Source organism: Ammodytes marinus (assembly GCF_949987685.1).
Source record: "Ammodytes marinus genome assembly, chromosome: 11".
Classification (NCBI taxonomy): Eukaryota; Metazoa; Chordata; class Actinopteri; order Uranoscopiformes; family Ammodytidae; genus Ammodytes; species Ammodytes marinus.
The window spans coordinates 19,081,190-19,108,640 of NC_137215.1; the positions used below are offsets into that span (position 1 = coordinate 19,081,190).

The 27,451-nt window shown below is 41.1% G+C and overlaps 1 protein-coding gene across 2 annotated transcripts; it reads left to right on the forward strand.

The window, feature by feature from the left end:
- golga4 (golgin A4) lies at positions 1–27,075 on the forward strand. 2 transcript variants are annotated; one of them, XM_080037160.1, is made up of 24 exons: positions 1–203; positions 1,592–1,669; positions 6,817–6,885; positions 7,343–7,669; positions 8,250–8,297; positions 8,398–8,454; positions 8,562–8,660; positions 8,932–9,079; positions 9,512–9,702; positions 10,986–11,069; positions 11,435–11,582; positions 11,663–11,841; positions 12,223–12,321; positions 12,439–12,594; positions 13,211–16,983; positions 17,107–17,228; positions 17,585–17,715; positions 18,623–18,709; positions 21,984–22,010; positions 22,163–22,231; positions 22,647–22,740; positions 24,843–24,934; positions 26,418–26,504; positions 26,635–27,075. In XM_080037160.1, the coding sequence occupies exons 1-24, from the start codon at positions 126–128 to the stop codon at positions 26,647–26,649; spliced, it is 6,258 nt and encodes a 2,085-aa protein (XP_079893286.1). In that variant the 5' UTR covers positions 1–125; the 3' UTR covers positions 26,650–27,075. The 2 variants fall into 2 exon arrangements, with proteins under 2 accessions (XP_079893286.1, XP_079893287.1); XM_080037161.1 differs by lacking the exons at positions 1–203; positions 1,592–1,669 and adding an exon at positions 3,755–3,847.
- The last annotated feature ends 376 nt before the right edge of the window (positions 27,076–27,451 follow it).

Below are 27,451 nucleotides of genomic sequence, written 5' to 3' on the forward strand. Positions count from 1 at the left end.
GATTAGGAGCGAACAAGGAAGTCTGAGCACTGAGGATTGGATGTCAGGCTAAAAGAAAACCAAACACATCTCCACCGGACAGTGGTCATCTGCTCGTCTCCCGTTTGCTTCGTTGGCGTGACAAGATGTTTAAGAAGCTGAAGCAGAGGATAAACGAGGAGCAGTCCCCACAGAGGAATGCGCAGTCACCACAGCAGGCCCAGGTCAGTTGTTGTTGCTGTGAGCTAAGTCGCTAAGCTAACTACTGTTTACACTGCTGATGTGCTAGCCAAGGACGATAGCTGTCATTTCGCATATATGCTAGTTCACGCTTCGAAAATGAATGCTTAGTAATATCTTATTTACATAACTTTATGAGCTGTCAACTTTTGTTATCTTTCTTATGTCAGCTTGACCCTTTCTTTTTAAGGTTAGCACCATGCTAATTAATTTAGCTGCTTAACATAGTTGTCATCAGCTGCTGCTGGTGAGCTGCGTTCAAGAAAACTTGTAACTGGTAAATCTCGTTGTCCTACCTATGGGCAGCCAAACGTGAACTACTTTGTAGCCTAAACACAAGTCAGAAATTATATTTTAGACTATGGGCGTATCTGTTTTAGTGTTGCTTACCTCTGCTGCAAGTGGACCTCAGCTTGCAGCTTCATTTGACAAATCCAGCAGGTGCCTGACGCCTGCCATCGCAATTCATGAATATTAAAAGTCAGCGATATGAAAGGACAGTTTTCAAGGTGGAAGTTATAGTAAATAATCATTACAAGCATTGCTACAAGCTGCTTAATCTCTTGCTAAACAGTAGTTTGCAATGCTTGGTTTAATCCTAACCCTGCTGTTCAGGTTCAACCTGTATTTTATGTCACTGCTGATTTGTAAAAGCTTTGCATATGTTGTTTTAATTTTGAACTATTCTATTGACTTTATGAATGGTTGGGGTTTGCTCTTTCTAAGGCATGAGACAATATGAAATTATAATGTATAATAATTTTTATTGAAGATCAATCTTAGCGAAAAACAATTAAACAATAGTAAAATAATTGGGGGTGGGGGGGCGGGGTGGAGCTATACATGGACAAGTGAAACCTTATTTCATGGATACAGGTTAAGGATTTAGGAATGACTGGAAAGATGCAGCTCCCCTTAAAGGCAACTCAAAATAAATCAGGAAATTAATATACAACTTTCAATTGAACTCATAAGGATACAAAGGTCCATGATGACCTTGATAATAGAAATAACCTAAATCGACATACAGTAGCCTATAGTGTGCTTTATCATGATTTAAATAATACATCCTACCAGCCCTATAGTCTTTAAACGTCTCTTGTCGGGTTTGTGGAGCGAACTTCAATGTATTAGTGTTTTTGTGTTTGCAGTTCAGGACATCCATTAACCAGGACATTAAGCTGGTTGGGGCCAAAGGTGAAGATTGACAAACAGTGGGGGATTCAATGACAAGAAAAAAATTAGATCATGCAAATAGTAGTATCATATTGGTCCATCAAACCCTTATCAGTAAAGAAGGGGGTTTGTGATTGTGTTTGATTTTTTTTTTTAAATCTAATAAATACACCTACTGTTTTATATGTTTTAACAGATGGGCAGTGGAGACCGGCGAAGCAGCCAAACTCCTCCGTTGCCTCACGATGGCTCTCCGTCTCCCAGTGACAGAGAGGTGAGCGCGGTGTCAGTCTGTGACGGATACATGATTAACTTCCTGTAGCGATGTCTTGTTCTCTCCCAAGCTTTTCTTCAAATTTTCAGCAGAGTGATGTTTCCGTCAGCCCTCCAGAGCCTCCCGTGTGTTTTGTTTTGCGCTTAATGCCCCCTCAATAACAAGCCAGTTCCTTTTTGATTGCTCGGCCAAGGGGAAATAAATCGGTCACCAAGTAGTGCTGTCAGTTTTTAAAATCAGTTGGCTATTCCTTTTACACTACTCATCTTCTATTCTCAAATGCAGTTTGAACAACAGTCTCATAGCTCTGTCTGATCTTAATTTGTTAATATAATAAAAGACTTGTGTTATTCCCTGCTCTTAATTCCCAAAGCATATTTCTTCTGAAGTCGTGGCCGCTCCATTGCTTCAGGCAACGAATGACAATCTGCCACCCGGGTAACAATTACCATTGTATTTTGATGAGAACACAAGAGCCGCTTTAAAACCTTGAAAACTAATGTCACGGAGTAATCGGCTCTGTGATCTCCTTACACACAGGTATGGTCGGTTAGGTTTTCTCTTCATTCAATTGCATGTCTTATCACATGGGACAGTGAAGTAAAACATTTAAATTCAAATCAGGGGCATTTTCATGTTAATCTTCAAGAGCATTTGGCCAATTATTATTACAATGATGTCTTAGGTTAAAAAGCTTTTTAATATGAATGACATATAATTCAAGATAAATCTCATTTAACATTAAGTTTTTCTTTATCTATTCTGAAAGTGCTTGCCCCAAAAGAGATTCTCATTCAGAGACATTGGAAACTGTACTTTAAAGGTGGCAAGCAGCCCGCATTTCAGCATGAGTATGAATAATTAATGTTTTATGATTTGTTGCAATATTTTTCCCCCAGTGGATTATGGGCAAGTTTATTCAAAACTTTCATGACGGAGGTAGACCGACAATGAGGTACTGACCATGACTGTAAAATTGCTGATGCAACATACGGTCAAATGCATCTATTTTCCAGCATAAGACATGGATGTTTACGGTAGTGTCTGTTTTCTTCATTCCGACACTGATAAACCCTAAACTGGAATTGCGACAGTTCCCCCCTTTTGGTCAGGTTTCTATATTCTCCTTTCTCCAATGGAAACACATATGTGTTGTTGTAACCCCGGCCCTCAGATTAGAAGCTTCTTATCATCGCAGCATCCTTTTTTCACCTCTCAGAAATCTCTTAAAGGCCTACTTCACCGGTTTGAATATGAAGGTGTATTGAATTCTGAGATCCTATGTAGTATAAATGTGCAAAAAAAATTAAAATCGGTTCATCCTAGCCTGAGAAAAGGCAGAAAGAGTGTTTTTTTAACCCTATATTTCTCTTTCTCGTGACATCACAGAAAGAGAAATATAGGGTTAAAAAAAACGTACTTTGTAAATATTACTGTGATGTCACAGTAAAAGACATCACAGTAATATTTACAAAGTAATTTTTTTTTAACCCTATATTTCTCTTTCTGTGATGTCACGAGAAAGAGAAATATAGGGTTAAAAAAACACTCTTTCTGCCTTTTCTCAGGCTAGGATGAACCGATTTCAATTTTTTTCGCACATTTATACTACATAGGATCTCAGAATTCAATACACCTTCATATTCAAACCGGTGAAGTAGGCCTTTAACACTTTGACATCTGTGAAAGAGCTTATTTGGTAATTGATTATTGGAGGCATATTTAGCCTGTTTGGTTTCATAACATCCTTACTTAAAAATGCACGCAGAGATGTCAAACTGTTATTCATAACATTAATGTTGTTTGAGTGATTCACTTTCCCGTTTTTCATGTTTTTCTTCCTATCCCATATAGTCTCTCTCTCCTACTGTCTCTCTCTCTACCTCCCTCCCTCTCTACCTCCCTCCCTCTCTCTCTCTCTCTCCATCCATCTCAGCCTCTCTCGGCCAGCCTCTTCCTGGACAGTCGGGCCATAGACACACTCCCCTTCAGCGCTCACTTCACGCTCATGGTGTTGTTTTTTTCTCATTGCTCTCTGTGTTCCTCTCGTCCCGTTACCGCACTGACGGGGGTCAGATGCTGGCCGGGATGATAGCAGAACCCGCTTTTCTCTCTGAGTATACTATCTTTGCTCTGGACCATTCAAAACAACCCAAAACGGCCCAGGTAGCCAGTGTGGTGAGTTTGTCCTCACTTCCTGTCTCTTCCTCCTCCTCCTCCTTCTCCTCCTCCTCTTGCCCTGTTCCCTCCGCCCGTCTCCGCGCCTTTGGGGAACCGGTAGAGGACTGTGGCCCCAATGTAGGGACAGCTTGTTCCCTTGCTCTCTGTCTCCTGTTTCCTTTGGATTTTAGCAACAAGAAGGCATCTCGTATCTAGGCTAACCCTGCATCCAATGGGAGTTATGGTTTACATTATGGGAATAGAAGCTTGTGTGCTTTGTCTGCCATATGTTGGTTTACAACCCCTACCTTTCAGTTATTATTCTACGTGACCGAAATGAATATTGCCCCATTGTCTGAAGGAATCTTTAGTTGCTTGCTGTAGAGATCCCCCAACACCCTGTTATGTTGCCTGATGGCCTTCGTCCCTTCTCCCCCTGCCACATGTCTGTTTATTTGGAGAGTTTTTGGAGATGTTTTTCATTTTACAAGCTGTGTAGACAGGCTTTGTAAGCAGTTGAAATGTTAAATGGCTCGTAACTCTTCCAAGTAAACAAACAGACCGTAGCACTTTTGTATTTGCCCTTGTGGACCTGAAAAACTAGATGTTCAGTACTGTGGTTACATGTGGAGGCAGTAAGAGGACAATAACATTTGTAACTACTAAGCATTCATCAATGGTGATACCCAACAGATTTTAAATGTGTACAGCCCATTCATTTTTAACATTCTGTATGTCTGTTTAAATGTCTGAGATCAGATCCGTTTAATGTAGAGTAAAATGTCTGTTTGATCTATATTAGATATTTGTGTTTTGACTACTTACTAACTACTCCTTGTGAAGGGGGTTTAGCTAACTATTTGCAGTTCCTGTAACGCACGTGTATTTCAAAATATCCAAAATCTATAATTGCATTATACTTAACAGGTTAACCTTAAACCTTTTCCAATGATCTGGAGAGTTTTAATGTTTGCTGTTACATATACATCTAGGGCCGTTATCATCTTTTGTAATGATCCGCACATATCTTAAGTCCATCACACTAGTCCAGTGCCTGTGTCATCACTTGGATTTTGATGGGCATCTATTCATGCTATTACGGTAGCAGACAGTGCACTATCGTCCCTTTTTTGCCACACCCAAGCACTCGTACTGTAACAGCGCTGATAGACTTGCAACAAAAGTCCAGCTGGCTTGACAAGGTTTTCATCGTTTTCTACAGATCTGCTGATCCAAAACACTTGACATTTCACTCCCATGGGTCCTCAGCAATACACCTGCCAAGTGTGAAGTAGACCGGATGAACAGTTTGCTAGAAACTCTTAAGGACAGACAAACGGACCTTCACAAACGTTTTGTTAGATTGTCTTTGTCATTTTCCATCTACATCTTATAAAAATTTTACCAACATGTCCTCACAAGGTTTCAATTTCTCATTCCATTGAGAGTTATCCCATCAAACTATCTCATTCATTTTGTTGATGTCTACATTTTATTTTGACCACAGCTTTATTCAAGGATTCCTTCTGTCTCTTGGAATAATGTTGTGCATGATTGACGTGGTAGTGATAATACTGTTGTGAGTCACAAAATCTTGCTTTGAGGACCACTTACAATTTGAAGTCAATCATGTGTTGCCGGTAGAGACATTGGTGTATTGGTTTACTGTAGGCAAAGTTGTTTAGCATCTTCACATGGTGAAGACCTTTGAAAGAAGTCAGTAAGTATTGTGTGCTATATGGAGTTAATTTTGGTCTTTAATTCACATGTAGTAAGATATCAAGTGTGTTAGTTTTGAATAAAGAGTTTTCTTGCACACTCTGACTTCCAACAATATTTTTTTTTAATTTAATTTAATTTAATTTAATTTAACCTTTATTTCACCAGGAAGGTCCCATTGAGTTACAGTAACTCTTCTCACAGGGAGTCCTGGCCAAGACAGGCAGCAGAAAAGAAGTTGCAGAATTTGCACAAGGCCACACACACACACAAATAAAGTACACCACAATTGACACTATAATGCTAAAATTACACTTCATAACAGGCTATATAAAAACAAGCTAATACATACAGCTAAAAAAACAAATTAAAAATAAATAAAAGGCATCAGGTTAAAAACAGTTGCAGTGTTCTTTTAGAGCTGATTGTAACATGTTTTTAAAGCTACTGAGTGGTGGGAGTGATTCCAGCTTTAACCCTTTACCCTTCTGAATCGTGTAACTCACAGTATAATTGGTTCTTTCTCCATGCTCTTTCAGCTCTGTTGAATCTAACAACTACCCTGATACACGGTAGAAATAATAAAAGACCAATATTTATTTAATGTCCGTTTAAATTCAGGATCCCTTGCGCCCCCCTAAAAAAACAAAAAAAAAGTTAGGATTTAAATGTCTAGGTTTTCAGAAAAAAAAACTTTCCTAACCTGTAAAACCCACTAAAACGTATCCCCGAGGTGAAGAACATTTCCAGAAGAAACGGGATAGAAATATTGTTCGTTTTGAACAGTCACCCAGACTGGTAGGAGTAGCTCGGAGCCGGACAAGGGAGGAGAACATTTGCTTACTCTGATCCTGCTTCTAACAAGTCAACTTAACCAACTGAGCTGCTCAATGTGCGCTTACTACAATTTTTTATATCTTGGGCTCTTGTAATACACCTGCACACGACACCGGCAAGCATCCTACTCAACTTTAACTCTCTGTTTGTTCTGACCTCATGGCTGTTCTTGTAGAACCTAGTTTTTAACCCTTTTTGTTGAATGTATATGTAATGTATGTAGAGATGCCTTCTTTTATGTATTTAACCCCTCTCTGTTTTTTCCAAGTTGCATGAGGGTACCCATTGCCCCTGCATTGCTCTAAGCAATACTAATATTGCTCCTCCCAGAGTAATCAGAGAGAGCCCCGCTGGGTGTGGATGACTAACAGGCCCAGGACAAGTCCACTGGCACTGTTTTCCTTTCTCTCATAATGTCTTTGTATCTGCAGAGTGCCTCTAAAGGACCAGCAAGATCTCCCAGAGGTAGCATCAATGGAGATGGACATGCTTCTCCTCTTGTAAGTTTATTACCTAGTCTTCTCCCGATTCCTCTGTGATCTTCAAGTTAAAGGTGGAGTCAGCGATTCTAGAGAACACTTGTTGTCAAAATCACTTTGTCAAAATAATTGAATATCTCATTATTATCCCCATACCTGTCTATACTGTGTGCATTGAACAAAAATATTGTGTTAATACATAGCCTAGCCTCTCTCAACTGGTATGTTGCTAGCTACAGTGCCCCCCCCCATGTTTACATACCCGTTTACAGAGCCTAGGCTGTGTTTTAACACAATATTTTTTTCAGTGCACACACAGTATGGACAGGTAGGAGATATTCGCTGATTGATTAAAAAAAAATTATTTTGACAGCAAGCGCTCTCCAGAATCGCTGAATCCACCTTTAATGTTATAATGCATATTCCTTGATGCATTAAAAAAATAAATAAAAATGCAATTTCTCGCTCCTACCAACAGAGAGATGAGACGCAGTCGTTCGCTCAGAAACTGCAGTTAAAAGTTCCCTCTATGGAGTCGTTGATTCGAGTGGGTGCCAGTCGGGCAGAAAACCTGTTCCGCTCGCCGTCTAAAGAAAGCCTGGTCCGAAGCTCGTCGCGAGAGTCCCTGACACTTGTGGGAGAGAGCGAGTCCCCCGGCCCCCCCACGTATGACCCCCCCTCAGACATTGAGAGCGAGGCTGAGGAGCCACCAGGGACTACCGAAGCCCTTTCCAAGGAGCAGCTGTTGCATCGACTGCTAAGAGTGGAGAGGAGCCTGGGCAAGTACAGAGGGAAGTACTCAGAGGTGAGAGTCACACAGAGAATGGACCCAAGAAGATTACCATTTCATTCACCTCTTTAGTATAGTAGCACAGAGCAGTACAAGTGTATAACTACAAATGCTTTAAAAGTAACATATTATGCTAATTTTCAGGTTTAAAATTGTAATTTGGGTTTCTTCTAGAAACAGTTTTCATGGTGTAGTGTCCAAAAAAACTTTATATTCCTCAGTGCCATTGCTTAATCTCCTGTTTTAAGCCTTTGTCTGACCCATGTGGGGGAACAGGCACCACCTCCCACTGCCAGTTAGATTTGGGGGTTTCTGGGGGGTGTGCTGCTTATTAAAGGTGCAGGTAGTGTTAAGTTAGGTTGGTGAGGAGGATAATGAGGGGGGTGTGTCCCCTTATGACGCCACAAGGGGAGAAACATCTGGCTGGGCTTTTTGAACCCAGGTTTTCAGCAAGGTAGATCTCTGTAAACACCTGGGACCCATATGAATATTGAAAAACCATGAAATAGTGCATCTGACACAGAATCCTCATTCATGTTTTTATCTCTTCTCGGTTTCGTCCCTTTTTACTCGCCTCGACTTCTCCACACTGCAGCTTGTTACTGCGTACCGAACTGTACAACGAGATAAAGAAAAATCGCAGGTAATTTTTTCTAACCTGCACGTTGGCAAACATAATGACATCTTCACACAATGTGTTTCCGGTGATTTGGATGTTCATTTCTGTTCTGCGTCCCCCTCAGGTCATCCTCAGTCAGAGTCAAGATAAAGCTCTCCGTCGGATAGGGGAGCTGCGGGAGGTATGGCTATGTTTGTGTTATGAATGTTGTTGTCTCCCTGGCTCAACATCTGTCTGGCTTTTTGATAAATGATTTGCCGACGAGTGAACATATTCAACGATTCGTAGGAGCTTCAGATGGACCAGCAGGCCAAGAAACATCTACAGGAAGAGTTTGACGCCACGCTGGAGGAGAAAGACCAGATGATCACTGTACTCCAAACACAGGTGTGTTTGGGGACATTGATGGTGGCGTAGTTGTTTTATTATACAGGGCAGCAGCAGCTTTTAAGACATTTGTGTCCTCATATACAGTACTCTCTCTACTCTAATTAATAAGAAATAAACATGGCTGATTAAGAAAGATTAAGATATTATAAGGCTACTTTACATGTTTGCTTTAAGATATTTCATAAAGTAATTGATACTGTTTTATATTTAAGTTTGTGACTACGTAACGTTTTATTTTGCTAACTTTTGTTTTTGCTGTTTCCAACAGGTCGCTCTGTTGAAGAAACGAGCCAAGGGAATCTCCGGTGCTGTGCCACCTGAGGGTGACGGTCCTCAAACTGAAGATGTTTCAAACTTACCCTCTCCCATGCAAAGCCCTATGAAGGAGCACGGAGCAGAGCCTGAAGTCACCGAGGGTAGGCAAACCATTTTTGTTTTTAGCTTGGGGCAAAAAGCAAAATATTAATTTTATGAAGATGAGACTTACTCTAAATGCGAATTATTTCCACAGCCTTTGCTATGCGTTCAAACCAAAAGTGTCAAATACGCCTGTGGGCGCTCGGGTCGCTCATATCGCGCTGCCAGCCCCTCTTGCAGTCGCTGTCAGGGGCGGGACTTTCAAGAAGCACTGCAGACATCACTCTCACTTTGTGAATAGTCAGCTTTTTAGTAGAGTTATGCAGAACCAAGGAAGTTAAAATACATGTTTTCTACTGCATATTACTTCGTACGAAAACATGAAAATTAATGGCTGCTGGCTGCCAGTGTTGCTCATGTTGCTTTTGCTGTGAACGCAGGCCGGTGTAATATTATCTCTTCTTAACTGGTGCATTTTATTTTCTGGACAGGAGAGGGCAACAGCGATCCAACCAAACTCCTGGAGGCTCTGCAGAAGAGAGTGAAGAGGCAGGAAAACCTTCTGCAGAAATGCAAAGAAGTGATGCGCACACACAAGGAGCGCAGCGCCCAGCTGGGCACTGAGAACGAGACTCTGCAGGAGCAGCTGCAGGAGAGACTGCAGGAGCTGGAGAAGATGAAGGTGGCTAACCGTGGTCATACTGTAACATTAGGACATTTTTATGAATTTTAGATAATGTCTCAGCTTATAATCTTTATCACTTTGTCAATAATGAATTTAGGAAAAAGTCCAAAGTAACCACATATTTTAAATCATCTTCCTGGAGACAGCTGCTCACTAAGAATTGATGTGGCAGTAAACTGTGTAATTACAAAGAGGTTTGATAAAAATGGGGCTGGGCTGAGATGCCGCAAAAATGGCTGAACAGTGTGTTTAGGGTCGTTAATGTTGTGTTGCAAAGTGTCTGCCAGAGTCGTTGTGGTCCCGCTGATAATGTGACTCCATTATCACCGTGACGCAGTGGCTCGCTGTGACTCAGAATCTGTGAAATTCAAATTCTCTGGCCAAGCTCCAGGGTGCGAGTTCATTTCAGTGTGACACGATTCAACCATTGTTTTCATTGATTTCAAAACATTTTGCTTCGTGGTATGATCGGCTTGTTTAGCTTGTCCATTGCTGCTCTTATGTTCTGCAGTGTCTGATAACAGATGGTTGTTGTTAGAGAGACGCTGTGATAATAGGCAGCTTGTCTGTGACTGTACTTTCGATTGAGGGCTTTTCATTTTTTTTACCATTGCTTATGTGTTGAGTCTGTGAGCGCTCTGTTTGGGAATAGGGCAGTTCCTGTGTGACAAAAAGCAGAGGTTAACAGGCGTATAGCCCCCTTAAGCAGCATGAAGGCATCCTGGAACTGCTGGGCGGGCTGGGCTCATCCCCTGCCTCGGAAAGATAACCCATAAAACAGACCATCTGTCTATGATTCCAGACCTACAGCTCAGGGCGCTTTTTCTTAAATTCTTAATTAACAGTCTGGTTGGCAGAATATACAATTTGACATATATATCTCAAATAGTTTTTATAAATTCAAGATACTGTTAATCCAAAGTCTGCATATGACACTCGTGCCTCCTTGCAAACATGAATCAAACAACAGAGAAGTACAGTCTGCCCAGCATTTCCTGTTTAGTAACCACTGGTTACATAGTGGTGTCACGGAGTCATAGCTACTACATGCCGCTGCTGCTAAAAAGGGCTATAATTTGGGTCTACATGTTGGTTTAGCTGGGCTTGTGTACACACTGGTTATTTGGCTTGTGGGTGAGGCATCATGGGTGGTGCAGAAAAACATCTCATATTGAAGTCATTTGACCAAAGCATAAACAAAATAATCCAGAAATCAGAAATGGGTGAATAATATGTGACTTTCTCATTTGTTATTCAGTCAAATGTTTTATGTTTTATAGGAACTGCACACTGCAGAAAAGACTAAGCTGATCACTCAACTGCGTGACGCCAAGAACCTCATTGAACAGCTGGAGCAGGACAAGGTGGGTGAGGAGTTTGTTAGGCATTGGATACATCTTGATTAAAGGTCCTGCACATTCAGTTGTATAAGAAGACAGTACTTATTTTGTTGTCCTTACTCTGCCATTGAGCGTAGAGGTCAGACACCTTGAAGTCCCATATTGTTTCTCTTAAACTTTGACCCCAGCTCTGCATGATGGACAGCAGCTGATGCGATTTCTGTGAGGAATGCCAAAAGCACTTTAAGTCAAAAACTAGTACAGACACAGGGCTTGAGCTGGGTGTAAAATACAGAGATAGTACTTATCAGATCAAATCAACATCAACATCAAATTCAGTGTCAATTTGCTGTGCTCAGACTACACTCAAAAGTTTGATTTTCTTTCAGGGAATGGTTATTGCTGAGACAAAGCGCCAGATGCATGAGACACTGGAAATGAAAGAAGATGAGGTTGCACAGCTCCGTTCCAGGCTACAACAGGCTACTGCCCAGAAAGAAGAATTACAGGATCAGAAAGAAAAGGCTGAGAAATCTGGTGAGTGGAATCCACATCTGTAACTGTAAAACAATAATTGTCCTTTCTGAATATATTCTGAATTTTTTTTTTTACAAAAGTATTTGAAGAACTTGAACGGGCGCTGGGTGTAGCTCAGAGGGCGGAGGAGGCCCGAAAACAGCTGCAGGTTCAGCTGGAGGAGCAAGTGAAAGAAGTTGAAAGGGCCGGCGAGGAAGAGAGGAAGAGTCTGCAGCAGGAGCTCACAAGAGTCAAACAGGAGGTCGTCACTATCATGAAGGTCAGGAAGTGACTTCTGCTGAATACTTGTGTATTTGTTTACAATTTAAAGAAGTAATTAGTACATTAGCATTCATGGTATTACCCTGTTGTAATTGTTTAAACATCTGAGGTCACATCCTGTCACTTATTAGAAGCAAAGTATGGTAATTACATTGACCAACGGATTCACATTAGAAAAAAATATTTTAGAAGAGCATACTGTTATTAACAATATTGCCTGTTAAAACTACTCCACCACTGACATGGAGATGCATTTTTTGCTTTTGATGCACATTTTGAGATATTTGCAATATTTGGTATGTGATTAAGGGTCTTTGTGAACACAGAAATGCACTATATCAATCACATTTGTTGTTATCGTTATCAATTATATTATTAGAAATCATCAGAGGAAACTGTGGCCAAGTTGGAAAAACTACACAGTGAGGCTTTGGCTGCTAAAGAAGAAGAGATGAGTGCCATAATCAACAAAGCTGTGGTTTGTGCCAAATGTTTTCATTAATTTAAGCACAACACATAATGAAGTCAATCAATTGAAATACAATCCCTTTTGAAATGTTTTGATTTGACTTGATTGTGCTGCCTGTGTATTTAGGAGCAGTGCAAAGTGGAGTTTTCACAGTTAGGAAAGGAGCAAGAACAGCAGGCGTCTCTGGCTGTGGAGGATGTAGAGTTACAGAAGACCGCTCTGAGGACAGAAGCTGAAAGCAAGGTTAAAGAGATCCAGTTGGAGCTGGAAGCTGCAAGAACTGTGAGCCTTTATTTTTTTTTATACAATATTTTTTTTTTAAAGTAGTTAATATTGGACCTAATTAAGACTTAAGTATGGCTTACTCTGAACTTTGAGGCTGCAATGTATGTTTAATCCCCTCTTTTTTGGCAAGCTGTTGGCTTTACAGGAACACGCACGCACACACACACACACACACACACAGACACACACACAGGATGTTTAAGATAAATGTATTCACTGCAAAATCCTACTTTAAAATAAAGGAATCAGGCAGTTAATTAATAATCAATGAAGGTCACTGCTTTTGAAATCCTCCACATATTTCAGCATACTTGAGCATATTTATTTAAATTGCAAAATGTAAGTACAATTTCAAAATATCTATACACTTTCATTTTAAGTCATTCCACATGGAAAAGGGGTAGATAAAAGTGACATAATAGTGTCTACCTAAAAAAACTGAAACAAGGTGCTGTTCAGAACTACCACACACCTTCATCCCTCCACGCCATTAAAGCTACCTGTCCTAATTCAGTACTGTCAAACTTTAAAAAAAAATGTTTTATAGCCGTCTCACGATAATTTGTAGTGATGTTATAAAAGGATCTAACTTCCTTAATGTCTGTGATTGCAGAGAATATTGGAGCTGGAGAGTTCTTTGGAGAAGATCTCACAAGATGGATCAAGTGTGTCCCATGAACTTTCCAGCCAGATGGAAAAGCTGAAAGATAAACACAATAAGCAAATTTCCGCAGTGAAGGAGAAGCACCAGAAGCAGCTGGAAAAGCACAAGGGCACCCTAACCCAGCAGCATAACACCGCTGTGGAGGGGCTCAAGGAAAAACACAGAGTTGAAGTGGAGACCCTTCTGAAAGATAAAGAACTGCAGTTCCAAGGACACGTCGAAGACATGAACCAGAAAACTTTCGAGAAACTGGAAGCAAAACAGACAGAGGTAGAGGCAGTTTCTGCTGAACTTTCTGAGGCTTTGAAGAGTAAACAGCTTCTGGAGGAGGAGTTGGTAGATGCTCAAAGGTTAGCTCAAGACTATGAGAAGAGGCTTCAAGATTTGGCCGCAAAGCACAATGTAGAGCTGGCCAATGTCAAACAGGAGCAGGGTGGTATTGAGAAAACTCTTAAAGAGGAACTTAACGCCATGAATATTGTTCTTAGGGAAAAAGAAAAGGAAATGAAAGAACACATTCTTAGAGAAAAAGCACTACAAGAAAAATCACATTCCACTGTACAAGAATTGAATTTTAAGGTTAAGGAATTGGACAAGCTGCAACAAAGTTTATCCCAATCCCAGCTGGAAAATGGAGGCTTAAAGGAATCTAGTGCACAGTTAAGTAAAATCTCAGATGATCTTGATCATTGTAAGAAGGAGTTGGCAGATTTGCAGCATCAGTTGGAAGTAGCAAAGAATGAATGTCAACAAAAAGAGAAGTCTCTTCAACAACTAGAGCAGCAATTACAACAGAGCACACAGGAGCTCTCGGAGAAAGAAAAGTCCTTTAAGACAGAACTGAACACTAAACAGGAACAACAAGCAGGCCTGAAGAAACGGCTGGATGACGAAAAAGCTGCCCTTGAGAAGAAATTGAAAAACACTAGAACTGATCTGGAAGCTAAGCTGAAATCACAGGAAACAAAACTGGAAAAGTTTAAACAAAAGGCCAAAGAAATGCAAGAGAGTTTTAAGAAAAAGCTTCAGCAGAATGAAGAGAACATGAAGGAGGAACTTGCTAAGAAGGAGAAAGAGCTTCAGCAGAAAGAGCAGCAAATCCAAGAGAAAATTGTAGAGATGGCCCAAACAAGCTCCCAAGGCCAGAGCAGCGCAATATCAGAGCTGCAGGCCAACCATAAGGAAGAAGTGGAAAAGCTTCATGAGACCCATAAGCATGAGATTGAGAAGCTGGAGCGTTGTTGGCAGGAGAAGTTAGGACAGCAGGAGGAAGAACTAATGGAGAAACACTCGCAAATACTACAGGAGAAGACGCAGGAACTGGAGGACATTTCTCAGCAACTTAGCAGAGGCAAAGAGGAGAACGAGCAATGGTTGCGTGACATAAAAGCTTTAAAGGAGGACCTGGCGATCCGAGAAACCACCGTGCAGAAGCTGCAAGAAGAGCTTAACCAAGCGGCAGTTAAGCTTGAAAGTTTGTCTCAGGAAGAAGCAATGCTCCGGCAACAGATGGAGTCAGTGGAAAGGAACCTTAACCAAGCTCTAAATGAGAGGAACTCCCTCCAGGACCAGTTTAACACTGCTAAGGAACAGGACGGAGAGAAGTTAAAGACCTTGACAGATAAGTTTGAGGAGACCGAGAAGCAGCTTAGAGCTCTGGAAGGCTCCAGGTGTAAGGAAAGTGAGGACTTGCAGAATAAATTTGAGGAAACTGCCGGTCAGCTTCAAGCCAAGGAGGCAGAGTTCCAACAGCAATTAATCGCAATCCGAAAACGAATGGAGGATTACTGTAAGGAGGTTCAGTCAAAAGTGGAGTCCGGCTCTAATGAACTCTGTCAAAGAGCCATATGTAGGTTGAACGAGCTGAATGATCGACTGCTCTCTAGCCAGAAGAAGGTAGAGCATCTCAAAACCACTATCCTTACGAAAGGAGATATTATTTGCACTTTAGAGGAGAATCTTCGCCAGCGAACGGAGGAGAACAAGAATCTATGCATTTCATTAGAACAGATGACCACTCAGGTGAATGTTCACACGGAGCATGTTAAATCGTTAACACACAATAATGAGGATCGCTCTCAGTCTCTCAGTGAGAAGGTTCGGAAAATTGAGGAGCTGAGCGAAGCAAACCGAATCATATCAGAGAGTATTAAAACAAAGGAGTCACAAATCAGTAACTTGGAAGGCATCATCAGTGACATGAAAAATCAGCTCGCAAGTAGCACAAAAGAGAAGGAGGAAGCCATAAATCAACTGAACCAGCAGTATGAAGAGGAGAGACGAAAGGTGGCCGCTAGAATGGAGGAGACCATTGAGAGACTGGAGCAGGAGAGAAAGTCTGCTTTAGAGCAGGCCGATGCACTAAGGAACAGACTGTCTGAGTGCAAGAACAAGGCAGAGACAAGGTTTGCGCAGAACGACAACGCTATTAAATCTCTGCAGAGCCACCTTGAAGAGCTGGAGCGTGAAATCTCTGAAAAGAACGAAGCCCTGCAAAGGATGACTTCAAGCATCGACAATCAGTCCATCAGCAAGTCTGAGATGGACCAGGTGTTGAGTGAGAAAGAGCAAAAGGTCAGCGGACTCACCTCTGAGCTGGAGGTTTGCAACAGTCGACTAGTTGAGCTCCGGGAGCAGTTGGCCTTGAAGACAAAAGAGTGCGAAAAACTCACGGCTGACCTCGAACAGCAGCAAAACATCAGAGAGAATGAGAAGAGAGAGCTGGTGGAGCAGCTGCAGCAGAGCCAGACACAGTGCACTCAGAATGGCGATTTGGAGCAGGAGATGGTAGAAAGACTACGCTCTCTTGAGGAAGACAACCAAAAGTGTGAACACAAGCTCCAAAGTCAAAGAGAAGAATTTGAGAGGATCAAAGATGAAATTATCATAAGCAAGGAGGTGAGTCTGAGGACCACTGAAGAGAGGTTGGCGGCAGAGAGCGCTCGCAAAGTGTCTGAGCTGAAGAAAAAAGCCGAGCAGAAAATCGGTCAGATTAAAAAACAGCTGACGGCTCAGCTTGAGGAGAAAGAGAAGGCCGTCAAGGATCTTCAGAGTAGCCTGGAGGAACTCAAGAGTAACGAAACTTCAGGCAAACAGCATGCAGAAACATTTGAAGAGAAAACGAAGGCACTCGAGGAAGCTCTCGCCAAGCTAAAGGAAGAGCAGGAGAAACAACTTGAACAGGCTCTGAGTGATGAGAGGCTTGAGAAGGAAAGGTCTTTAGAGGAATTGAAAAACGTGTACGAAGAGAAGCTGTCGTCACTTCAGGGAGATGCAGCTCAACAAGGGGAGCTCAAAGAAGCTGAGGCGTCGTTACATGAAATCGAAGCAAAGCTAAAAGACGCAGCAGAGCAGAACGGAAACCTTCTCGCAGAAATAAATCATCTGAAAGAAGAAATACGTGAGAAGGATGCCCAGCTGGATCAGGCCACTATCAAGCAGGTCCAAGATCTATCAGAACATGGTGCCGAGATGATGGTGAAATGTAGCAGCGTACAGCAAACCAAAAGTGCCTTGGAGAAACACTCTCCGATGGAAGAAGTGGATGGGGATTCAGTGGTCTCTCTCAAAGACGGTCTGCGTCAAGTGAAGAACGAGAAGGAGAAAATCCACAAGGACTTCTCCAGGCTACAGAAAGACATCCGAGTACTGCGGAAAGAGCACGAACAGGACCTAGAAGCCCTGAAGAGAGAGCTTTCAGACGACAATGAGAAAAAGATGAAGTAAGTTTATGATGTCCCATTGCTACAAGTTTATCTTCAGTAGTTACAATGGATTTCTTGTGAAACTGTTTTGTGGTGTCCGTTCTAATTTATTATATTTACTTTTACCATCTGTTCCTGTAGACTAGAGTTGGAAGACATGGAAATGAAGCACAACTCTGCTCTCAAGCAGTTGATGAGGGAGTTCAACACACAAATGGCTTTGAAAGAGAAGGAGCTGGATACAGCAGTGAAGGAGGCCATTGGTGAGCCATAAGAAAATATTACAGTCTACTTATGTTTTAGGCACCCAAACAACTTCCTTAAAATGTGAAGCTTTAAGTGAATATTATTGCTTTTCATGTTCAACAGAAGGGTGGAATCACTACATGGAAAGATTATGATTTTATTTATTTTTTAATCTCGTCACTGGGTGGAACAAAATGAAGTGATCATTGCATCTGGAAACAGTTTGTCTGAATTGCCCTGTGTCCTTGTTTCCTCCTTGGTTAAACCATGTTAAAGTCCAGATGGGATGTGACTTGAGTGGTTTGGAATATTATTTATATATTATTTATTTAGTCTTTTTATGTGTTAACACTGGCCTCTTTCCTCGACATAGGGAAGGCCCAGAGTGTTGAATCAGAGCTCATCGATAGCCATCGAGAAGAAGCCAGTCAGTTGAGGAGGCTGATTGACCAGAAGGAGGATGATCTGCAAAGAACTGTTAAGAAATATGAAGAGGTTATACAGGTACTGTAAAAAACATGTACATTTGATATGGTTATCATGGAATCATGGAAAGGATATTAACCCCACCCACCATTTGAATGCTGTCACTGTTGGCATAAACTTCATTTCAAAAGCAGCAGTGGTTCCCAACTTTTTTGTCACACACACCCCACAGCCCTGCCGGATGATATTTTAGCTACAGTATAACGATTTCAATCATATCCAATACCAGTCAGCAATTTTGGCTATTTCAACAATGTATCGAGTACGTTTTGCTTTTTCGAATCATTTATTTTACATGTATATGAATATATTGAAAAATGAAATATTACTATAAGATATAAGTAAGGGTACACTTCTAACATTACAAATTAGATTTGTTGATGTAAAGATAGTTCTTGTCTAGTTTAAAGCCAGACTGGAATACAGAAATCACTGAATTCTGACACTTAAGAAGAAAGGTTACTTTTAGAAAACGTATTTAATTTGTTAACCATTTGAAACATTTATCCATTACTTTTTGTAAGATATTGGATTGTTTGTTCATTACTCTTTTGTCATTACACCGTCAACAGCTTGCTAACTAGTTGTCACACATTCTTAACAACATTGTTTAGATGTTATAGCCAAATTACTATGTGGATATATTTGACAACCCTTTCTCCTGCGGAATCTACTAAAAGCTTGACTTCTTAGTCAACGCCTGATGCACGATGTATATTTGGAAATCCATCAAAGTGTTCTTCATTGAACAGTCAGCTGCTGGTGAATAATTCTCTGTTTACTTTTTTCTAGACGTAATTAAGGGCGGTAGCTCTGAACCAAGGCTGTGACTTGACTGAGCGATGTGTCTGACAAACTTGAGTTGAGATGAAACATAGGAAATGGGCTAGCCATTGTTTAAAACAATTTATTGTCTTGTTTTCAGAGTCGAGAGGAGGAGATGGGAGACAGGGTGTGGCAGGTCCAGAAAGAACTGGAGGACTTGCAAGGAAAGAGCCATAACAATTCTGAGGTACAAACAATTCTGACCCTCTGCACACACTCACCAGGTCTTTAAACATCTGCAATCCCTGTCACAACTGGTTGATGTATTGCCGACATTTTTACGTTTACACAGCTTTAGAAATTTGTACCTGCAGCTATTAAAGCCCACTATATACAAGACTGGAGGTTAACGTTACGTTTATGCAGTGGTTCTGTTGAAATCATAAGTCACTTTACAATGGCTTCATGGTATAACAATGGCTGTATGGAATCATTTCTTTTCAGCTCCCTCCTCTGAGATAAGGCTGGAGTGTGATAGAAACATTACTCATTTCGATTGACAGCCTAATCCAGATGAGCTTTTGTGTGTGTGCCAAAATATTTTTTTTTATTATTTAAAAGTTCACATTCAGGTTAACAGACTAAGCAGTTTCATCTTTTTTCCTTGGTCTTGCTTGGTAATTGAAGGATTCCGTCTAAGAGCTCAGGGACAATTTGCTTACATACTTTGCTCTGATCAGTCTTGTGCTCCGGTCGTGTGGCTGCTCTCCAAAGCGCGCCGGATCCTACGAATCTTGTTTGAAACGCTCAGGAATGCTCTCCTCGGGAAACAGAGATTGTGAGGCCGCAGCCAGCCTCCATCCCTGTTCTCAATTATTATCGTATGTGGTGATTCTTAGGCCTAAGATTTATACCTCAGCAATACTCGCATGCAAGATGTGCATGCTCTAAAAGGGGCCAGATAGGACAAAAACCTTCCCCGGGGAGTGATTTACCCAGGTGTTGAGGTGCCATGAGACCCCTGCGCATTCTTTTGCCGTTACACTGTGTCCAGATGCACACAAACACAGAGTTACGCTGCTCTCTCTCTGCTGCATTTTTCTGAGGTAATAACTTTATGAGTGGATTGTATGGGGTTATTCTTCTGGAGGCCTTTCCTTACTGCGGGCCTCACAAACCATTCTTCATTTAGACAGTGGGTCAGTGCGTCCCTCCATACAGACAGCAGACAAATTCTCTTTCAAAAGTACAAGTCTGTTTAGTCTGTCTGAGCTCACTTGACTGGGCTCCAACAGTCCTTTACCTGTACTGTGTTATTAAAAGACTAGGCAGCTGGTACTCCATATAGAGGATTAGTATTATGAGTGTAAGTCCATCCCTCAGTACTTTCTAACTTCTTCCACATGTATTTGGTTCCCAAAATTTCCGAAAAAATACAAACTATTTATATATCATTTTAGTATACATACAGTATTATAATTTCACAAAGAAACGTACTCTTTAAAAAATTTACAAAACATTGAGAAATGTTAGCTTTTAGAAAACATCCGTAAAAAGAGCTGAATCACCTATTTGTCAGGAACTATTTTCAGCAGTGGATTGATACACATTTTGTTCTCTAGCCAGTACTGAGTATGTGGGATTGAACTCAAAATAAACTAGTGCCCACATTTATCGGATTCAAGAAACATGTCACAGGGAGTGACAGTGTGTCACAGTTCATAGTTCATGTAAAACAATATAACTTGGTACAGAGCAGTACGCTATATTACACTTTGCTAATACTTGTTCCTGGGTAAGGATGGGAATCGAGACCCGGTTCCGCTTCAGAACCGGTGCCGAGTCAACCAATTCCCTGGAATCGTTAACATGCATGCTTAACGATTCCGCTTATCGGTTCCGCTTGTTGCAAATGTGTCATGACTTGACACTCGCGCTGCTTTGTTTTGGTTCAGAACGCAGCAAACATGGCGTTGAGACAGAATCTCTCTAAATGTTGGTTGTTTTTCACTTGAAAAGACGACAATACGGCCACTTGCAAACAACAGTTTCCATTTCGTCAAATGACACGCGCACGAGCGCAAGCGAGCAGACGGCGATCCTGACGGTTAAACGTTTAAATGTCCGCTGCCTGTCTAGTCGACACCAGAATTGCCCATTGGACTTGTACATACAATGTGTGAGAATTAACGTGTGTAGGCATATGTGTGGGCTAATAAAAGAGGGAGAGAGATAAAAAGGTGAGAGCAGCATAAAGCAAAGCAAAAAGGTGTTCTTGACCACTGCCTTAAGCCCCGCAGTGTTTACTCACATTCGTCAGCTGGTTTGTTTCTTTTTCCTCCAGTCAGCTGTTATAGTGCTGCCTTTACGCACGGCGGGTGGAGACGAACCCTTAACAACATACAGCGGAACTCTACGGTCCGGTGATAAGGAAACAATAGTCTACACTTAATTTAACAATAAACTTCATAAAGACACACTTAAAATAACGATCTCAGCCCATACAGAAAGCATTGACTTGGATAACTTGATGGAGCGATTGATGTTCAAAAACCATCCGGCACATGTGTCTGATGACGGGCCGTTATATTAATAATAAACAGCGGACGGGCTTATAAAAAAGGAAGAGAGATAAAAAGGCGAGAGCCTTTTTCTTTTTCCTCCCGTCAGCTGTTTTAATGCACCCTTTACGCACGGTGGTTGAGACGAACCCTACACTAAAGTTAAACATGACACTTTGTAACTACACACTTAAAATAACGATCTCTGCCCATACAAAAAAAAAGGCTTGGATTACTTGAGGAGCGACCGATGTGCAAATGTGTCTGATGACGGGCCGTTATATTAATAATAAACAGCGCGCTGCACATTAGAACAGCATGTACATAAAATATCTCGTATCCTTCCTGAGAGGGCATACATGATATTTTTTCTGCAAACAAATGGTTAATTTGCCAAAGTTGATAGTTGGTCTTATCTTTACAGAAGACTTCTTTGTATTTTTTATGTCAGTTGAATTTTGTTTCAAGTTGAATGCAAATGAGCACAGTTAATATTCCAAAAGGCACAAGCTCTTCCTTAACTGTTTTCAGTCTGTGTTTTTAGTTTTTAGGGAACATAATGGCATTTGGGCTTAAAAAGGCAAACCTTTTTTTTTGTCCGGACCAATTAATGTGAAAATTGACAATTTCCTAATCCTAAAGTACTCTTGATAATCTTTGCACTCACTAGAAACACTTCTGATCAGATATTTAAGCAGGTTAATACAAATAAACACATTTGTACTTATTTTCTCACACAATGAGAATCGATAAGGAATCGGATCGATAAGCAGAATCGGAATCAGAATCGTTAAATTCTTATCAATTCCCATCCCTATTCCTGGGATCAATTTATTGTCGATTTTTATCTCTTCATGGGATTTGTAGACAAGTCGAACTGTATTAAGTATTATTTTTACATATTACTTTTTTTTATTCTATTCTAACATAATGTACTTTCCTTTTTTCATATTTATACAGGCTGAGATGAGCATGGAAGAACTACAGGTATGTCTGCTGGTTCTAGTCCCACTGGTTTCACTGTTTCCAGGATTCATATAATTTATGCCCATTACGGCTGTAAAGCTGTTTGATCGAGAAAACGTACATCCTTGCATTCCTTGTTAAACCTTCCACTTCTCTGTCCTTCTCTACCTCAGGCTCATCTAGCCGAGAAGACGACTATGTTGAGCGAGGCTCGGCTGAAGGAGCAGAGCTTTGTGGAGAGAGTGAGTGTACGGGCCACGTGTGTGTGTGTGTGTGTGTGTGTGTGTGTGTGTGTGTGTCTGTGCAGACGCTCTTCGCGGGGACAAGTGAAGAGCAAATCCCATGCAGTGTATTCCCAGGATTCTGTGTCCCCAAGCAAGAGGAGCTACTGCTCTCCCGCTGAATCAACTTAATTACACAGCACATCTGTTTACATTTGGTTTAACCCTATAAACAATTAGACCAACGCCTCCCACAGTTTTTCTCACACACATCGTCATTTTCACACGATCGACAATTAAGCTAATGTATAGAATTAACCCACCTGGGTCAAGCTCTCTCTCTCTCTCTCTCTCTCTCTCTCTCTCTCTCTCTCTCTCACTCTCTCTTTTTTTTGTATTATTCATTTGTGAATGTGTGTGTGCTTCTCCATGGTAGATTCACTCGCTTGAGGACAAGATTAAATGTTTCCAGAGAAAGACTGTTGTAACTCATCTCGGGAGCACGGGGAGCATGGGGAGCACGTTCAAAGGTAACGTTAACACCATGAACCGTTTAGTTCTGCTACTTGAGCCAATTTCCCTCTAATCATCACAACAAAGATGGTATGAAAAACGCCTGATCAGAGTACAGTATCAATGCAAAATCTAACATTAACTGTTTACTCTTGAAGTATTTGTCTGGTTACCTATGGGGATTTTTAAGTAGTAAAACATACAATATACAAACCAGAGCCTAGCTGCCCTGTAAGATGTCAGAGTTGGTGTTTTTGACACTCAGTCAAATCCAGTAAATCCGCCACCTCCCACAGTTCTTCATGGATCGGAGATGGACCAGAAGCTGCAGATCCGGAGTAGTGTGTGGGCGTGTGTGGTCTGGTTAAACTACAGTATGCTTTCAATGACATTTTGGCCCACTCAGCAAGATTTTAAGCTTACTGGTTAAGACTGGGGCTGCGGTTATAATTGGGGTCTGGTTAGGGTTAGACATATAACCGTTGTGGTCAAGGTTAGGCAAAGTCTCTAGGTACTGACTTTAAGTCAATGCAGTTTTGTCAAGTATATCATAGACTGAATGTGTGTGTGTGTGTGTGTGAGAGGGTATTTAGAGAGGTAGGTGAGATTGGGTGACATCTACATTTCTCTTAGTCCGTCCCTGCTGGTGTAGTAAAGAGAATATGCTGTCAGAAGGGGGGGGGGGGAAGACACCTATGGACTTAATGGGTTTTGCAGATTGTGCTCTGTAACGCTTCTCGCACAGGACCATGCAGCACACAGACTTTTACCTTTCAATACACATACAATATTTAGCCTTAAACCTACTTTGTCCTGTTGGACCTAAAGTACTCATTAGTGAAAGGGTCTCTCCGTTCATTAGAAATCTGTTGAGCTGACTTAAATAACCTAGAGCTGTGGTTGAAGGTAGAAGGGCCGATCTGGTTTCATATATTTAGCAGCGTGACTGGTGGGGATGGTCGGCTCAGCTAGGGCAACGTGGGGTCAGCAGAACAAAGGCTATGTGATCTATTGGTGACCCTGTTACCTCGCGTGAGAGATCAAAGAGTTATTTGCTCTTCTCTATCACCATCGCCTGCCCTCCAATCACACGGCCCTCTCTTCAAGAACATTTAGTGTCGTCCGAAATTATTATTCCAGACAGGCAGAGAGTGTGTTGGTGTATCCATATTTAAGAGCTGATGGGAACGTCTCAGTTGGTAGAAGCGTCAGTCTTAAGTGTTACCAGCCCCATCCATGTTTAAACACAGTTTTCCATTCATAGTTTTTAGAGGCATAATGGTGTTATGGCTTTGGGCGGAGAATTAAAAGGTTTATTCTTTGACTCCCCCAGTATTAATGTGCCTATGCCAGTATTAATGTGCCCATGCTGAGCCTCGCCAGTCTTTCCTGTGCTTATAGCTGCTGCTTAATTTGAGCCCATACTCCTTACAGAAAGTGGCTTCGTATATTGTCTGTAACAAGAAGAAGAAGCTCTGTTTTTGTGTCCGTTTGTGTATGTGTGTGTGTGCTGTGGGCCCTTACGTGTGTGGTAAATGCTAGTATTTGCTTAAACTAAAAAGGAAAATCAAATATACCTTAACAAACCGGATTTGTAAATTTTTTAAGAATGTCATTCTTAATGATGTCTTATAGCAATGTTTTGTTTGTTTATTTATTGTTTAAAACCAGAGAGATATTTTCCTTTTCACCAGAGACACGAGGCCCATTCGTACAGGATTACTACTATGGGGGAACGATGGCTATAACATTGTAGCCATGCTGCTCACTTATTAAACACGCCAAACGGCCTTTGTTGCCTAAAAAGTGCACTGGGAAACAGTAGGTTTCTGTGGCTGGAATTAATAAAGGGGTGGTGGGGCAAAAAAACACCCACATGTGTGCTCTGGACGGGATTTAAATTACTGGATTGTGAAAAGTAATAACCACATTTCCCTACCTCCCCTAGACAAACACATCCCTTCCCAATAAGGCTTTGGCCAAAATGGCAGCAGAGAGTAAAACACACATGACATATTATTTGAATGTGATGATAACATTCTTACTCAAATATACACAATAGTAACATACCAGGTTGCAGATGATAACATGGCTGTTATTGCTTGTTTTTTTTTTACAGATCCTGGATTCACTGATGCCATGTCAGAACCCACTGAGATGGAATACTTGAGGAAGGTGTTGTTTGAATACATGATGGGAAGGGAAACAAAGGTATGTCTCTTGTCTCCTTACAATATTATAAACAAAAATCATAGAATAATCAATTCTAGTTTTTTAAGTTCCATTTTCCAATATTAGTGATACTATTTAAATCTTACAAGTGCAACGACAGATACACGGCAGTAGGTGTTGTGCATCCCATCACTGGTCTCATTGCTCTCCAGCAGCTGAGCCAATCACAGTCTTCCTTTTCATTTTGAAAGGAGGACTAGTGAGTTATGACGGCACTGTGCCTGACTGTCATGGAACTTCATTTCTCACTTCAAGTTCTACGAAAACATCTTCCACCAAACTTACCTTCAACTTTCTTTGCGCTGTGTCACTCCTGTTTGCACCTCTCCTCCTCCCATAACACTGACGAGAAAAACAAACCGCTTTAGATCGTTAAACAGGGCTTCATGACTTAATCATTCTTTCCCTGACAAAGACAGACATGTCGTACTCCATAAATATGTGGTCAATAAAGCCAACCAAGCTTCTTAAAACCAAATGACCTCCATGTGCAGCACACAACACAAGACCGTTCAGAACCACATGTAAAAGTCATGTTGTGTCCGGTGTTTGTTGGGTCAAATTAACAGCGATCGCCCTCATTAACAGTGCTGTTGACACGGTCCTAAAGTCAGCAGGGCTTTCCCAGCTCGTCCTCTGCAAACAGTTAGTCTTTATGGCAGCATGGCAGACCTCCCCTGTGTGGAGGATGTCCCCCAGGCTGCCCTGCTGGGACATGCATACATCTTGCATGACGCAGACTTGCCATCCAAAGACATGCTGGCCTTGTTGAGTGTTAGTTGAGCGGTTAGGTTTCCTACACAGCAGACCTGTTTCTGATTAGGGTTACTGTGTATGCCCTGTGTTTATGGGGAAATACATGCACCCTGGCAGATAGGCCTGGAGTTGATTTGGGTGTGAGTGGGGGGCAGCTTTAATTGTCTCCGATCATTGTGTCAAAGATAGGAGTTGAGTGTATCTTGTGTTTGTGGAAGGGATATTGAAATTTGTACTAGTAACATCAACAAAGCATGCATTAAAGGTTCAGTAAGCGAAATGGTACTATTAGCTAACTTCCTGTCTGTGACTGCAGTAAGCAGTCCCCCTCCCTCGTCCCCATACCGCACGTGCACCGGCAGTGAGACGTGCCGGTCTGTAGCATTCGCTCTTCTGATTGGATATCAGGTTGTGGTCTCTAAAAGTTTATTTGACGATTACATGCAGAGCGGGTGACTGAGAGACCTGTGTTATGAAGCGTGCACGCTATATAAGTGATCACTGTATGAATATAGAGCAATTTAACACTTATATTAACATAAATATATTGCTCACTTCACCTGTAACAACAAATGTGTGTATACCAAAATAAAAATAAAAATAAAATATTTGGAGGTAAGTCAAAGTGCATTTATTTTGAACTAAAAGTCCAGGACATCTTTTTACATTTTTAAATTTGTGTCATGCATTTTCTCCTCATCCGCAGACAATGGCCAAAGTGCTTGCCTCCATGCTCAAGTTTTCTCCAGACCAAGCGCAAAAAGTTTTGGAAAAAGAAGACGCAAAACCGATTGTAAGCATCTGAGGATAATAATTTCCCTTTCAAGTCCCTTCAGTCCTGTTGCAGTTAAAAATACATAACTTCTATATTGAATTGATCATTGTTTGTTTATTTAATTCATTTCGTATGTGTCCATCTACAGCCTTGGTTACGATGAGGGTCGGAATGATTCGGGTAATTTGGGAGAAACATCTGCTGCTACTGCTGCTGAATGAGAAGACTGCCATGGATTTGATCATCAAACCCTTATTTCTGAATTTTTAATTATTTTATGTGTGTGAGTTTGTTTCTATGTTTTTAGCACAAACTGGGGCGTGTGTGTGTGTATGTGTGTGTGTGCGTGTGTGTGTGTGTGTGAGTGTGAGAAAGAGAGATGCTGTACGTCTGAATATATCTAAAGGTATGAGGGAATTAGAATAAATGCCAGAAACACAAATCTTCCATAAATCCAGTTTTATCTTTGAAATTTAATTAATTTATAATCTTTAGAATAAGTTATAATGTCTTATTTTTATTTTAAAATGTGTGTTTATACGGATTGGCTTGTGCAATAAATGATATCACTGTCACGTATTGATTTTGACAGGTCAGTTGACTTTGACAGGTTTCTGTGTTGTGCTGTTGTCTGAATCACTTCCTCTGTGAAACTGTAAACGACCCTTTAACTGTGCACTCGCACAACATTAAGATAATCTGTCCTCTTGACCGTGTGTGTTTAACACTGCTTTTCTATGCTTTATATTTTGTCACTCTGCACCAACATAGAAACCCAAAATACACAAACTGTAAATTGTCCTATGATAATTAAACCTGTACTTAAGGGCACTATATGACTTGCTATACATTTTCCAGACTAACAGATTAAATCTTATTTATAGAACAATTTTTGTCACTCCTTTATCCTGGTTTCCCCACACTATCTTATGTATTTAACTCAAATGCTCTTCCCATTCAGCCTG

What these genes read in the sequence shown, in the direction of transcription:
- golga4 (XM_080037160.1), top strand. Translation starts at nt 126, where the DNA reads ATGTTTAAGAAGCTGAAGCAGAGGATAAACGAGGAGCAGTCCCCACAG. An exon ending in TGAGCATGGAAGAACTACAG is followed by an intron (nt 22,011 to 22,162) that starts GTATGTCTGCTG and finishes TCTCTACCTCAG; the next exon opens with GCTCATCTAGCCGAGAAGAC. An exon ending in AGCAGAGCTTTGTGGAGAGA is followed by an intron (nt 22,232 to 22,646) that starts GTGAGTGTACGG and finishes TCTCCATGGTAG; the next exon opens with ATTCACTCGCTTGAGGACAA.